This window comes from Pelophylax lessonae (assembly GCF_965119305.1).
Source record: "Pelophylax lessonae genome assembly, chromosome: 4".
Classification (NCBI taxonomy): Eukaryota; Metazoa; Chordata; class Amphibia; order Anura; family Ranidae; genus Pelophylax; species Pelophylax lessonae.
This window is the reverse complement of record NC_138771.1, coordinates 131299535-131315450: the sequence shown is the minus strand read 5'-3', so window position 1 is coordinate 131315450 and position 15916 is coordinate 131299535. Positions and strand designations below refer to the sequence as shown.

General features: G+C 42.4%; 1 protein-coding gene across 1 annotated transcript in view; it reads right to left on the bottom strand.

Annotated features, from left to right (window-relative positions):
• The window catches only part of CCDC33 (coiled-coil domain containing 33), a gene marked incomplete at its 5' end in the record, with an annotated part of 191281 nt that overhangs the window by 108339 nt on the left and 67026 nt on the right, over positions 1-15916 (bottom strand). The window contains 3 exons of the mRNA XM_082254937.1: positions 1256-1327; positions 3631-3764; positions 8740-8869. Of these exons, the coding sequence (XP_082111063.1) occupies positions 1256-1327; positions 3631-3764; positions 8740-8869 (336 nt within the window). The remainder of the gene's footprint in view (positions 1-1255; positions 1328-3630; positions 3765-8739; positions 8870-15916) is intronic.

The following is a 15916-nucleotide window of genomic DNA, read 5'->3' as shown; positions in this document are numbered from 1 at the left end:
GGCGTGTCTCTGAATTAATTCAGTGCCTGACATTAGAGCAGGAGGGATGTTATTTATTGCAGCTCAAGGGGAGGAAACTCCTTGAATTATTCAACAGGACCCCTCCTTTTTTTCTCTGTACTGTCTCATGGGGGAAATTAGGCAGAAGCTTCCCCTTGTCCACCTCCCACTAGCCCTGAGGGGTGATATGAAAAGATATCGACAGCTTGTTAGTTCAGATTATAAATGAGACAAGAGAGAAAAGCTAAGGAACATAAGGAGGGGAGAAGAGGAGATTGACAGGTGGTTAGATTCCATACTGTCACCAGTTGTTCTGGGCACTTTTTTTTAAACATTTCTGGCCAAGCTTCCACATAATTTAAGTATCAGTAAAGGTTCCTACAAACAATAGAGATCACAACCTGACCAGGTGTTTATGGTTGCATTGGGACATTTCTGTAGGTCTGTAGGCTATCTTTGACACCCATTAGCCATGACTTCTTAGATGGAAAGTCAGTCATTGGGGATGGAATATGCATGTCCAACCACTTTGGTTTGTCACCATGATAGGCTGGTTCCTGGTCACTCTCCCATTCCATCTCCATAGGAACAAGCATTTAAGCTTGTTTTTACAGTGCTTACTGGGACAATAGAGTCACACTAAACTCAGGGTAAAAAAATATATATTATATTCAAGTATGTATTCTTAACTTAAACAGTACTTTCTATTGTGCTCAACCTCCTCCAAACCTCCAACTTTGTTCTATTTGATAAAACTTCCTGTTACAGGGTGGCTGTGTTTGTTCTCCTTGGTTCAAGTATATGTAGGAATGTAGTCACCCTCTCTTGCTCACTCCTAAGATTGACTAGGAACTATGGTGTTTGTAAGTGCATAGTGCAGTGCACATTACTCCACTTGACGTACACTGCTTGTTCTATACATTTTAAAGTGAAGGGGGAAAATGAGAGCTTAAGGAACTCACTGAGGACATTACAACGAGGCAAAAAAACACAGTAAGAAACAATTAAATAAAATATAGATTACAATTAAGTAGTGGATGTGTATGCCTTATTTTTTGGTGTCACTTTAATGATCCAACCACTGGATCATGCATGAACTGGCAGCAAGGTAGCTACTGTATTTAAGTATTTAACTGTTAAATTGGTAACCTGATTAACATTACAGACGAAAATACAAACCAAGAAAATAACATGAAATAAACAGTGAAAATACATAGAAATAATTATATAAATAATTGAACATTCCACTTCTTACCTCAGACTTCAGTAGCAACAGCTGCAATGACACAGTGGGAGTCCCACCTGATACAGTCTTTAATTCTGTTCCCTAAAGAGTTGTAAGATGGGGTATTAGCTTAGTAAGTCTATTCCAAACTTTTCCAACATTTTTCTTGTTCAAACATTTTATTGAGAAAACAAAGGGAAATGAGTACAACACATCATGTACAACACAAGTAATAGAGGGTACAGACGTATCAGTGGTAACAAAGGTGAACTGGTTACAATAACAATGCAAACAATGGCAATGGATACGGGAATTAAACAATGGGGGTGGTGACCCAAAGGAGGGACCTCGCCGGCGCAGTCAACACCCGGGCACCCCAAAAAGGGAACCTGCTGTGCCTGCATGTGGTGGCGCCATCAGTGGTCTATACAGTAGGCGTACGAATTATGTCACCTGATGTCACAAAACATAACCAAGAGAACTGAAGGAAATACAGTAAGGACAATGACCTAGGCAATGAGATAAAAGGAACCAATAGTAACTAAGAGAGGATATGGTAGTTCAGTGAGAGAGGGTAGATGTAACCACCTTTAGGAGGGTTAATAGCCAGAGCGTTGCATATACAGTTTCATAGATAAGTATTGGAGAGTGGTAGGGACAGGGAAGAAGGGGGGAAGGAGGGGGGGGGGACAAAACGGGGGGGGGGGGGAGTAAAAAAAGGTATAGGGTGGAAAGGTAGGAAGGCAGAGGGGGGAGGAAAAAAGAGTCGCCGGGGGGGGGAACAGGACTAGCACTGATAATTACAAGCATCGTAAAATGTTGCTCAGGGCAATAGGAGGGAAAGATCAAAATTCAGGGGAAGAAAATGGTCTACCCAAGGTTGCCAAAGTTTGTCAAATCTCTCAACCTTGTTCAAGAGGATTGCTTTAATTTTCGCTGGAATCATGGCCTTAGTGCTTTTCCAACATTTTTAACATGGAAGAACTCATGAAATAATTTTCCGATCTCAGGAAACCCCTGCTGATAATTATTATATCTATGCCTCGTGTTACATTAAAGAACAGAATGTTTTGGATATAAGAATATATAAAATCAATTTTGCATATTTGACACCCAGGGATGTTTTATTTCAAGAAAATGAGTTTAGTAATAATAATGAAATGAAAAAATAATATTCACCAGAAAAGAAACAGTGAAAATTGTAATGTTCCCTCACATGGTGGTCAGTGGATTACATTGATAAAAAGAAAGAACTTCTTAAATTTGTGGTCAGTGGTAGAAAGACCTAGTGGGCATTACACTAGTGGGCATTAGGAAGCATGCATGTGCGGGATATGCTGAGAAATCAAGCTGGATACATCATTCTCATCTAGGTGGGGATCCAGAAAGGTGAAACCCAAAAAAAGGTACTTCTTGTTTAAAAAATTTGTTTTTACAATTGTTTAAGAGGGGAGGTGGAGGGGTCAAAGGGGCAGAAGTCTTGCACATGGATGAAGGCTGATATATACTAAGAATCCCAACATCACACATATAATGTCTATCTTTCTGACCGATTTTCATGTTACACATGTTAGGGTGTTATATGAAACAATGCAGCCCCCTCCATCTCAAAACCACCCCTCCAACCCCTTTTACAGAATACGGTGGCCGTTTTCCCTGCCTGCACTTTTCATATTTGAATTTGGCGGTATTCATTTATTTCAAAGTCTACGTACTAAAAAACATTAGAGGGCCTTTAGTTTTCAATGCAGCACAAATGCAATGATGTCACCGCACTTGTAGTTTATTGATACTTCCTCCAGCTCCATAACTGAAAGTCTGTAGGAGCCAGACTAATGCACCCGCAATCGACTAATCGCAGATGCAGTGCTTGCAAAAAATACTTAGATTCCCCCTTTCTTTTTTTTTGTAGTATGGGTGTATTTATTATTTATTGCAAAGAGTCAAATGCTCCTTTAAACACTTTTATATGGGGTGGCAGTTATAATTTTAGATGCTATCGTCTGGATACACTGGTACTCATTTTGAGGGCATATGTTAAATTTAGCTTTCATATGATACTTTATGGGGTGCTAAAGACAACAGCTCCACTTTTGTGCAATTAATATACGTATTTATTTATTTCAGGTACTTATATAGCGCTGTCAATTTACGCAGCGCTTTACATATACATTGCACATTCACATCAGTCCCTGCCCTCAAGTTGCTTACAATCTAAGGTCCCTAACTCACATACATACACAGTAGGGCCAATTTTTTATACAGGATCCAATTAACCTACCAGCATGTCTTTGAAGTATACTTGCCAAATAGAGCAAATCTTCTTTAACAGCACCAAGTTTAATAACAAACACCTGTTAACACTAACAGTTCTTGACCATTTCACTGATTTCACCCAGACTTACCTGAATCGGCACGCTAGTTAAAGTGAGAGCATTGTTACTACTGCCCAACATCAACTTGTGATAGATCTCTGTGTCCAAAGGGATAACTGAGAAGCCACAATAATGAGAAAGATGCCATGGAACACGTCTGGATTCTAATCAAAAGAAAAATGTGATTAAAATATCTATAGAGTTATGCAAAAAGTGTAATTTTTTAATTTCTTCATCTCTTTGTTAGTGCAGCTATTAACCTTGTGACCAGGAGTGCATCTTTATGGGAACAGATTGATTGATCTGTAATGAGGTTATTTAAAGATGACCTTTAATTACCCTTCCATTTCACTGTGCGATTGTATATTGGTTTTCAGGGATGCCTAATGAATAACTAAAAGTGTGCTTTATTTCTCAAACAACTGACTAAAAGCCTTAAGCTGCTTCCTTCAAGCATATGCTTGTATTCAGTGCAGACAAACGGCATTTCATATCAATACACTGATTTTACTGATCCCCAAATAATCACTGTTAAGCATTATATGGTGTATTAAAAACATTTCCAAGACATAATTCTAGAGACAACATCCATGAATGGAATTCTTTGTCCATTTCCTGCTGTGGCCATTATTATAATAATTAACAGTTTTCTTTAGGCACATAGTGACAGCCGTAAACTATGGCAGGACACTACCTGACCTCTAGCTAATAGATCTTGTAGTTAGGACTATGCAGTGAGATAAAAGTGTCTAAGATCATTAACACACCCTTTTTACCAAGCATTGAACTTGCAGAGGTCAGCAAAATCTTAAGAAGCCTGAAACAGCTGTATGCATGTGGCTATATGGATATTATACATCAGCTATGCTGGAGACACAGATGGCTAAAAGGGGCAAAAAGGAATGATTTGCATGACTCCACACCACTGACCCATAAGCAAAGACTAAGCTCCTTGTTTTGGGGTTTTGTGCTGGAAGTGAGGAGGACATGTAAATACCTTCTGTTCTGAAAAGGCAATGCTATAATTTAGTTTTAGTAAGTAGTATTCCATATAGAACAAATGTATTATCTGGAGTTTATATTGGTTTTAGCATGTTTCTCCCTACCACCTGATGTTGTTTATGGAGATCAACAGCTCAGTCTGAAACTTACACTCTTAACAGAATTTGTCCCTATAGGGCGATTTAGTGTTAAGTTTAATTCAGATAGGGCCAGCCTAAAAGGGAGCTACATTTGTCGTGCTATCTCTTTCAGCTTAGCCACAATATTTAGTCAGAAATATTTAGAAAATATTTAGTCATGTATCAACCACTTTAGGACCATTCACTGTGCTGCTACTGCGGCACAGCGGCTCCCCTGGGTTCAGCGACGTAGACCTATGTTGCTGGACTCCTAGTGGTCTCGGCGACGTGTGTGCGCCACCGGAGGTGTGTAAGACACAGACTTGTATAAAGTACTCGAAATTTCTACTTGAGTAAAAGTACAAGTGCTCGATCAAAAAATTACTTGAGTAGAAGTGGAAGTGCTTGCAGAAAAAGTTACTTAACCACTCTACTACCGCTCACAGTAATACTACTGCGGCAGAGTGGCTCGTTCCCGTCCAGTCACGTAGTATTAACGTGACTGGACTCCTCCCCTTCTGGGCGGCGCTTGCGCGCCGCCGGAGGCTCGCTCCCGCTGTTTTCATTCACAGCGGGAGTCGGGCCAGGGGAGGAGCAGCGGCGATCGCCGCTGCTCTTACCCGATCGTCGGGGATCGAGTCTGGAGATCCGCCCGCTGTGTGTAAACACAGCGGGCGGATCTCCATAGTGACAGGGAGTGACAGATCGGACTGTTCAGCATAGCTGGACATCCGATCTGTCCATGAATCACATAGTCACCTCCCCCCCTACACGTCAGTAAGCACCAGGCATACATTAACCCCTCCCTCTCCAATAAAATTAACCCCTTCCCTGCCAGTGTCATTTTTACAGTAACAGTGCATATATATAGCACTGATTACTGCAGTAATGTCACTGGTACCCCCAAAAGTGTCAAAAATGTCAGTCAGGGGTCCGGTCTGTCCGCCGCAATGTCGCAGTCCCGCAAAAAAAATCGCAGATCGCCGCCATTACGCGTTAAAAAAAAAACACCAAAAATGACAGAAATCTTTCCCTTTGTTAGTAAACGCAATAACTTTTGCGCAAACCAATCAAAATACGCTTATTGCGATTTTTTTTACCAAACATATGTAGCATAAAACAAATTGGCCAAAAACTTTTAAAAAAATTGGTTTTTACATCTTTTTTGGGGGGAATTTCATATAAAAAAATGTGAAAAATATTGTTATTTTTTCAAAATAAACGCTCTTTTTTTGTTTATAGCGCAAAAAGTAAAAATCGCACAGGTGATCAAATACCACCAAAAGAAAGTTCTGTTTGTGGGAAAAAAAGGACGTAAATTTCGTTTGGGTACGGCGTCGCACGACCGCGCAATTGTCAGTTGAAGTCGCACAGCGCCGAATCGCAAAAAGTGGCCTGGACGGAAGACAGCAAAATCCTCCGGTTGTAAAGTGGTTAAGTAGAAGTACTAAAGTATTCAACATTTTTTTTACTTAAGTATTGCAAGTAGTTTTTTCAAAAAATTTGCTACTTAAGTACTAAAAGTAAAAAGTACAAGTAGTTTTGAAAAAAAAATTCTACTCAAGTACTGAAAGTAGAAGTACAAGTACTGTGTTATGTAGTTATTAAAGAAATAAGTCAAAAGTTTGAACATCATATTGTTTTTATTATTTCAAATGATTTATTTAAATGATTAACCTGTGTTTGTTAGTAGTTTCTTGATGCACTTTAAGTGCTGTAGCACCATTTATTTGTTTGTTTCATATTTTCTTTTTATTGGAAAGATTTGGTATAGCAGCTTTTATTATACACAGCCTTTATTTTCGTATGCGCTGATTTACAAATGACATTATACACATTTTTTTGAGCTTTATGCAACCTACCATCTACTGTTCTGGCAGTGGTAATTTTTTTAAAAGTAACGAGTAACTATGCAGCACAAAAAAAAAAATACTTGAGTAGAAGTATCGAAATCATCGAAAAAATGTAGTGAAGTAAAAGTAGAAGTAGGAGAAAAAAATTCTACTCTAGGAAAGTACAGATACCGCATTTCGGTACTTAAGTACAGTACTTAAGTAGTTCTACTTCGTTACTATACATCTCTGGTAAGACACAACGGGAGTCGGGTCGGAGGAGGAGGGGCGGCGATTGCCGCCTCTCTTCCCCGATTGTCGGGGAAAGTGTGAGGAGATCCGCCCGCTTGTGTAAACAAAGCAGACGGATCTTCTCTGTGACATACAGGGAGAGATCACAGGATTAAGCATAGCTGAACCTGCGATCTCTGTCTGTGTCACAGAACCCCCCCTCCCCCCACACACATCAGTAAGCATCAGGCATACATTTAACCCCTTGATCACTAACAGTGTTAACCCCTTCCCTGCCAGTGTCATTATTACAGTAACAGTGCATATTTTTAGCACCGATTACTGTAGTAATGTCACTGGTCCCCCCAAAAGTGTCAAAAATGTCAGTTAGGGGTCCGATCTGTCCGCCGCAATGTCACAGTCACGCAGAAAATCGCAGATCGCCGCCATTACTAGAAAAAAAAATTAAAAACAATAAAAATGACATAAATCTTTCCCGTAATTAGTAAACGCAATAACTTTTGCGCAAATAAATCAAAATGTGCTTATTGCGATTTTTTTACCAAAAATATGTAACAGAAAACAAATTGGCCTAAAATGTTAAAAATTTAGATTTTTTAATTCTTTTTTTGGGAATGTTATATATCAGAATGTGAAAAATACGTGTTTTTTTTTTCAAAATTGGCGCTCTTATTTTCAAAAATTGAAAATCGCACAGGTGTTCAAATACCACCAAAAGAAAGCTCTATTTGTGGGAAAAAAAGGATGTAAATTTAATTTGGGTACAGTGTCGCATGACCACGCAATTGTCCGTTAAATTAACGCAGTGCAAAATCACAAAATATGGCCCGGTCAGGAAGGGGGTAAAATCTTCCGGTCTTAAAGTGGATAAAAATACGCTCATTGAGAATTTTTTTGTCGAAGACATGTAGCTAAATACATTTTGGCCTAAATATATGCCAAAAATTTAATTTATTCGATATTTTTTAACAGTCAAAGTAGAAAATGTAAATTTTTCGCAAAATTTTTGCTCTTTTTTTATTAATATCGCAAAACATAAAAAGCGCAGAGGTGATCAAATACCACCAAAAGAAAGCTCTGCTTGTGGGGGAAAAAAAGGATGGAAATTGCGTTTGGGTACAGCATTGCATGACCACGCAATTGTCAGTTAAAGTCGTGCAATGCCAAGTTGAAAAAAAGTGGCCTGGTCATATAGCAGCCAAATCCTCCGGGGCTAAAGTGGTTAAATGTTTTTTTGTAACCAAAAAATGTGTATATTCTGTATACACTAAAAAGGGTATCAAGTATCAGATTAAAAAATGAAAAATAACAATACAATTGTTTTAGAGTCCTTATAGTTTTCCTTTAGAGCTCTTTCACATAAGTGACTGCATCTAAGACACATTGCACTGTTTCGTTTTTTTTGTTTTTTTTTTTAACTTTATTAAAATGTCACAAAGTAACAATTCATGCATCCTTATTCACTGCAGAGGATTGTGATGCGGTGTACTGCATCTCAACACACTGTACTGAAAAAAGATAGTGCATGTCCTACTTTTTTTTCAGTGCACAACACTGCAGTACAGTTGTGTGTAGTAAACTCATAGGACTCAAGGCAAATTGCCATGTCTGTACTTTGTGACAGGCATGTGCAGCCCAACACATATGGTGTAAACAAGCCCTAAGATATCGTCTGTTTTTAAAATTGTGTAGCTACAAAGGGCACAGCCTAACATGAATTGACTAACAGAGAGTGGCCAACTGTACTATGATGCAGTATGGAAGGTGCTGTGCTCTAATAGTGACAAGGGTGTTGTAGGCCCCAACATGTATCAGGATGTCATCTTGTATATGGGCCTTGCAATGTGTACACCACCTTTTTAATAAACATCAGCAATTATTTATATTTTCAAGCTTTCTTTGGTATACATGATATAGTAGCACATCAGATTTACCGGAAGTGACAGGGTAATATTCCAGGACTAGTGCTGCACCTTCACTGAAGAGGGTCACCCCATCTCTTCCCTGAAACAGATAGGAGGAGTTCCATATAGGTTGGGATGGCGGCAGTCCAGGAGAGGAAATCTGAAGGAAAGAAAAAAAAAAAGGTCAGTGATTATATTAATTTAATACATTTCGGTCTTATTAAAGCACTGAATAATGTTACATTTTGTTTATCTCCATTACACTGATAATGTGACTATAGAAATTCACTATTAAAACACGCAGGACAGTGTAGTTCCCTCTTAATTGATGTCTTGCCCTCAAGGTGCTTGGGCTTGAGACTGAGGGTATATAAGGTGAGAGGGGTGCAGCTAGTTAGTGGTTGGAAGAAGGAGACAGCAAATGGTCCCAAGCGTTTGTCTCTCTGACAATCCACATTGTATACTGTCCCCAACTAATCCAGTGCAGCCATCAGAAATGAGTACAAAATGACCATACAACAAGCAACCAGTGGAGACAGCGCTCTGCGGATATACAGTATCTCACGAAAGTGAGTACACCCCTCACAATTTTGAAAATATTTTATCATATCTTTTCATATGACAACACTGAAGAAAATACACTTTGCTACAATGTAAAGTAGTGAGTGTAAAGCTTGTATAAGTGCTGGGTCACATTTGTGCGACGCGGGAAGGCTGCGAATTCGCAGCTTGTTCCCGCATCGCAAACGCACATCTGGCAGTTCACACTGCCATATGCGATACGCAGGGGGTGTCAATTAAATGTTAACGACACCCCCAGTTTGATCGCATATCCCAGTGCGATCTGACAGTTCGCACAGGATCAGATCGCACAAGTGTGAACCATTGTGCTATCCGATCCTGATGCGGCTGGAAAAAAGGGTCCTGTGCGTCTTTTGTGCGGGTGCAGTGCGAATTTCAGCCATACAAAGTGTATGGCTGAATTTGCATCCGCACATTCGATCACATGTAATGAAGGAGCAGTGCGCTCCAAATTACATGCGATCGCCGCATTTGCAAAAGTGTGAACCGGCCCTAACAGTGTAAATTTGCTGTCCCCTCAAAATAACTCAACACACAGCCATTAATGTCTAAACCGCTGGCAACAAAAGCGAGTACATCACTAAGTGAAAATGTCAATATTAGGGCCCAAAGTGTCAAACTTTTGTGGTGTGGCCACCATTATTTTCCAGCAGTGCTGTAACCCCCTTGGGCATGGAGTTCACCAGAGCTTCACAGGTTGCTACTGGAGTCCTCTTATACTCCTCCATGACAACATCACGGAACTGGTGGATGTTAGAGACCTTGCGCTTCTCCACCTTCCATTTGAAGATGCCCCACAGATGCTCAATAGGGTTTAGGTCTGGAGACATGCTTGGCCAGTCCATCACCTTTACCCTCAGCTTCTTTAGCAAGGCAGTGGTTGTCTTGGAGGTGTGTTTGGGGTCATTATCATGTTGGAATACTGCCCTGCGGCCCAGTCTCTGAAGGGAGGGGGATCATGCTCTGCTTCAGTATGTCACAGTATATGTTTGCATTCATGGTTCCCTCAATGAACTGTAGCTCCCCAGTGCTGGCAGCACTCATGCAGCCCAGACCCTGACACTCTCACCACCATGCTTGACTGTAGACATGACACACTTGTCTTTGTACTCCTCACCTGGTTGCAGCCACACATGCTTGACACCATCTGAACCAAATCATTTTATCTTGGTCTCATCAGACCACAGGACAAGGTTCCAGTAATCCAATCCTTGTCCTCTTGTCTTCAGCACTGTTTGCGTGCTTTCTTGTGCATCAAGACAGCCACGCAGACCAATTGGATGCAGTGTGCGACGTATGATCTGAGCACTGACAGCATAGGCGTGCGCAGCCTATTGCATTAGGGTGTGCACCCCAAAGCTCAAACACACATGTGTGTATATATATATATCAAAAAGGGGTTTGGTGTAACCAAAAACCTGCGCAAATGGTTCAACCGTGTATATAAGAAAAATTATATATGTATATATGTGAATAAATAAATAATTTAATAAATAATTAATTAATTATTATTATTAATTTAAAGGAATTGCTTCCTTATAGTGAGCAGCAACAAAAAAGCAAATGTGCTGAACGATTGTTTAAAAGAAGGAAAGTGTCGCGCTCAAACATAAATATAAAGTGCCTGTGCAGATATTAAATCAACAATTCATAATTAATACCAATCAAAATTCAAAACATCAATCAATCTGTGCCCAACATTAATGTAAAGTGCAAACAGTCCATATGCAGCATCAACCAGTCCACATATCATTGGTGTCACACAATGTGGCAGGGACTTGATAGTTAGTGCAGATTAAGCCTTCACCTCCACACTTCACCCAGTGATCTAGTAAGGTACTCCTTACCGGAAATATATGACCCCTTGATTATAGGGGGTCACATAGACATTTTCTCCAACTCAATGCACGATCCTCAGCTCCTCTGTCACACAATAGGTTCCAGCAATAAGTCTTTAGAGCATATCTCGGATCAGGTGGCAAACATGGGTGGAATGAAAAGAGACTCTCATGGTGCAGTAAATCAAAACATGTCGCTTTATTTAAAAGGAAATGCACTTACTAGAATCACCATAAAAGAATCGCCTTTCTCATCAGAGTATACAGCGGGGTTGAGAGCACTGCCGATCGTACAGCGCTCCTCTAACCCGGAAGTGGCTACGGTCTCACGTTTCCCTTCCCGACGTACGTTTCGTCAGTACGATATATATATATAGAGCAGTGATGGCGAACCTTGGCATGAGACGGTCAGAGACTGCAGACATGATACAGGAGATGGTCAGAGACTGCAGACGTGATACAATAGATGGTCAGAGACTGCAGATGTGATACAGGAGATGGTCAGAGACTGCAGACATGATACAGGAGATGGTCAGAGACTACAGACGTTATACAGAAGATGCTCAGAGACTGAGGACATGATAGAAGATAGAAGAGCACTAGGGGGGCCGGAGAGCACAGGGGAAGCAGAGAGCACTGGAGGAGGTGAAGGGCACGGTGGGCGGGGGGGACAGGAGAGAATTAAGAGGGGGTTTGCAAAGCATTGTAGGGGGGTTGGAAGGTGCAGGGGGTGGAGAGCACCTGGGGGGCGAGCAGGGAAAACCAGGGGGGTGGAGAGCACTGGGGGGGACAGGGAGCACTTGGGGGGGCGGGCAGGGAAAACCAGGGGGGTGGAGAGCACTGGGGGGGGGACAGGGAGCATAGGGGGGGGAGATAAAAAGCACTGTGGGGAGCTGAAGAGCATGGGGGGCTAAAGAACAGGGGGTCTAGTGCACTGGGGGGGGGGTTAAGAGCACTGAGGGGGGATAAGAACACTGAAGGGGGGTTAAGAGAGCACTGGGGGGCCAGCAAAGGAAGTTGTATAGGAGGGGGATGGGGCAGCTGCATATACAGGAATTGATCTTTCACCATTCTTCCTGCAGGAGGGAGAGGAGGACAATCAGTTATTCAGCAGCTGCAGGAAGAATAGGGAAGGATGAATTCCTCTATATGCAGCTTCCCCATCCTCCTCCTATCCAACACAGAGCACACACACTTGGGCAATGGGCACTCACCTTCTTCCCACGAGGCTCCGCCCCCTTCTTCCCGTCGAGGCTTCGCCCCCTCCTTCCCGCTGAGGCCCTGCCCCTTTCTTCCCACCGCGGCTCCGCCCCCTTCATCCCACCGCGTCTCCGCCCCCCGCTTGCAGCATGGATTGAAGGAGCTGCCACTGCAGCTGCCTTCACACTGCCATACAGGATCTCTCAGAGGACGCTGGCTGATACCCCCCAGTGCGCCCCCCTATTGGTACCCCACTGTGTGTGTGACACAGTCACTGTCATGTAGCTGCTTGCAGGGAGAAAGACCAGCTGTCAAAACTTAGCGGTGATGTCGGGGGTGGGCGGGATCAAGCAGCTGTCAAACACCAGCCAATGATTGGGCTGCTTAAGAAAGGGGCGGAGCCACATAAATGAAGCAGCCGCCCAGACCCCATCCCATTGGCTGGTGTTTGATAGCTGTTCGGTCCCGCCCATCCCCGACATCACCGCTGAGTTTTGACAGCTTGCCTTTCTCCCTGCAAGCAGTAACATTACCTGACAGTGTCACACACATGGCAAGCCTCACTGTCTGCTGGAGCCAACAGCACAGCTGCCTCTCCACCGAGTATCTCACTACCCTCAGTGCCAAAGATGGAGATCTCGGGAGGCAGCCGGCCCTACACTAACAGACACAGGGTGATTAGGGTGTGCCCAGGCACACCCCGTGCGCACGCCTATGACTGACAGGCTGACCCCCCCCACCCCGTCAACCTCTGCAGCAATGCTGGCAGCATTCATACTTCTTTTTTCCAAAGACAACCTCTGTATATGACGCTGAGCAAGTGCACTTAACTTCTTTGGTCAATCATGGCGGGGCCTGTTCTGAGTGGAACATGTCCTGTTAAACCACTCTATGGTCTTGGCCGTCGTGCTGCAGCTCAGTTTCAGGATCTTGGTAATTTTCTTATAGCTTAGGCCATCTTTATGCAGAGCAACTATTCTTTTTTTCAGATCCTCAAAGAGTTCTTTGCCATGAGGTGCCATGTTGAACTTCCAGTGGCCAGTATGAGAGAGTCAGAGCGATAACACACAATTTAACACACCTGCTCCCCATGTAATACTAATGAGTTACATGACACCAGGGAGGGAAAATGGCTAATTGGGCCTAATTTTGACATTTTTAATTGGGGGTGTACTCACTTTTGTTGCCAGATGTATAGACATTAATGGCTGTGTGTTGAGTTATTTTGAGGGGACAGCAAATTTACACTGTTATACAAGCTGTACACTCACTACTTTACATTGTAGCAAAGTGTCATTTCTTCGGTGTTGTCACATGAAAAGATATAATAAAATATTTACAAAAATGTGAGGGGTGAACTCATTTTTGTGAGATACTGTAGGTGATGTAACTAAAGCCTCCAAATGGTAAAGAGCCAGTGAAAAGTCTGAAAGTATTTATTGAATAAGTAGTTATTGGTATAAGGTAAAGGTAAAATACGATACCAGGCCAGCCTGGCCATATGGAGCTGGGCCAATATCTGCTAAGTCTGGCACTCTTTTGTGACGTCACCGCGACCAGAGACTCAAAAGTGGAAGTGCCAATACCCGGATGCAGGAAGCCGATGTGACCAGCCTGGAACGCAAAGGGGAGCTCCAGGCCTGGCCCAGCTCCTGAACGACTGTGACTTTACCAGGGGCGGACTGACCATTCAGGGATTAGGGCACTGCCCGAGGGCCCAGGGTCAGTAGGGGGCCCCATGAGAGGCTACACACTACAGAAAGAAGCCAGGAACTTCCATGCAAGCTATACTGTGGTAGATTTAAATGCCCACTCTATGTGGCTGAGCTGCAATTTGTAGGTGGGGCTTTGTGTGGCTTGAGTGTGGACACGGGGGCCCCATGATCTCTGATTGCCCGGGGGCCCCATGAGTTGTCAGTCCACCCCTGGACTTTACTCAGCGGTATGACACCATGCCACAGAGGCCTTTTCCATCTCATCCACGGGAATAAGCAGATATTGACCCAGCTTCATCTAGCCAGGCTGGCCTGGTATTGTATTTTACCTTTACCTTATACCAATAACTGCTTGTTTAATAAATACTTTCAGACTTTTCACTGGCTCTTTACCATTTGGAGGCTTTATTTACATCACCTATATCTGGATAGCGCTGTCTCCACTGGTTGCTTGTTGGAAGAGGGAAGCAGACCTAGGAGGGGCTCTGTTCTCTGGGATGAGGTGTCTAGAATAATAGAAGGCAACTGTGCCAACTTTGATGGGCACTAAGTTTCTCCTAGTAAAATTGTAGGTAGATTTTGCCTGTGGCAGAGCAGCATTGAAAACTGAAAATCTGTATATTGGAAACATCATAATTCTTTAAGGAATCCTGATTTGAGCACGTCTCCTCCAGTGTGGACATTCTTTTGTTTCAGGGAAGTATTGTCTCAGGGAGATCTTGAAGAAATCTGGAGACAATCACTGTGGAGATGTTGAGAGTTGAGACTCTAAAGATTTAATTTGTCAAGTTCAGCAACGCTGGTTAGCTAATATATATATATATATATATACTTAAGGTAGAGCAAGTCACTCCTGCCGTGTTATACACCTCTCACCCCTGAGGTCCCCATGAGTTCCCAATCAATCCACCGATGACATACAGCAAAAAAAGAGGATGAGATCTCTGTGGAACGCAATTAATCTTTACTTCAAAAATCCATCTTTATATACAAATGTACAAATATTCAATCTATTGATCCAACAAGCAACTGTACAGTTTTAAGCAACACTCTGCTCTTTTTCAAGCCATGGAGTGTTGCTTAAAACTGTACAGTCGCTTGTTGAATCAAATATTTGTACATTTGTACATGAAGATGGATTTTTGAACTAAAGAATACTGTAATTGCATTACAAAGAGATCTCATTTTGTTTGCTATGTATATCTTCAAAAGCAATAGGGGGGATTTCCTAAAATTGCAGCAGACAGAATCTGAAGCAGCCGGGTAGTAACCAATCAGATTCTATATTCAGCCTGTTTAGTTAAGATTGTTAATTATATTTTTTTCATTTAAAATAAAAAAAGATGTTATACTTACCTGCTCTGTGCTGTAGTATTGCACAGTGTGGCACCTTACCTCATTTTTTGGAGTCCTCTGCTGGCTCCCCCCCCCCTTCTCCACCTTTGTACGAGTGTCCCCTTAGCTCACTCCCGAGCTAGGTTGTGTGCATCCACAGACACACACAGCGTGGCTTGGCTTTGCCTCCTACTCCCTCCTCACAGGATTTGACTGACAGCAGCAGATGCCAAACGCTCATATTGCTGCCTATGTCTCCTGTGAGACCATGAAGAGAAGAAGGGGTGATGCAGCAGGGACAGTGCTGGAATAGTCATGGGAGGCAGGTAAGTGTTTAAGGATGGGTGGTGGACTATTTTTTAAATAAAATACAGTAAGGTAATAAACACTTAGAATTTATAACCACTTTAAGCTTTGAAAATGAAAGCTAGACGCTGATTACTTGCCATGCAAAACTACTCCAGATTTTGGCTGCTCCAGTCTTAGCAAATTACCCTCAGTGTACCAGACTTGGATGGAGCAGGAGTCAGTGCGATC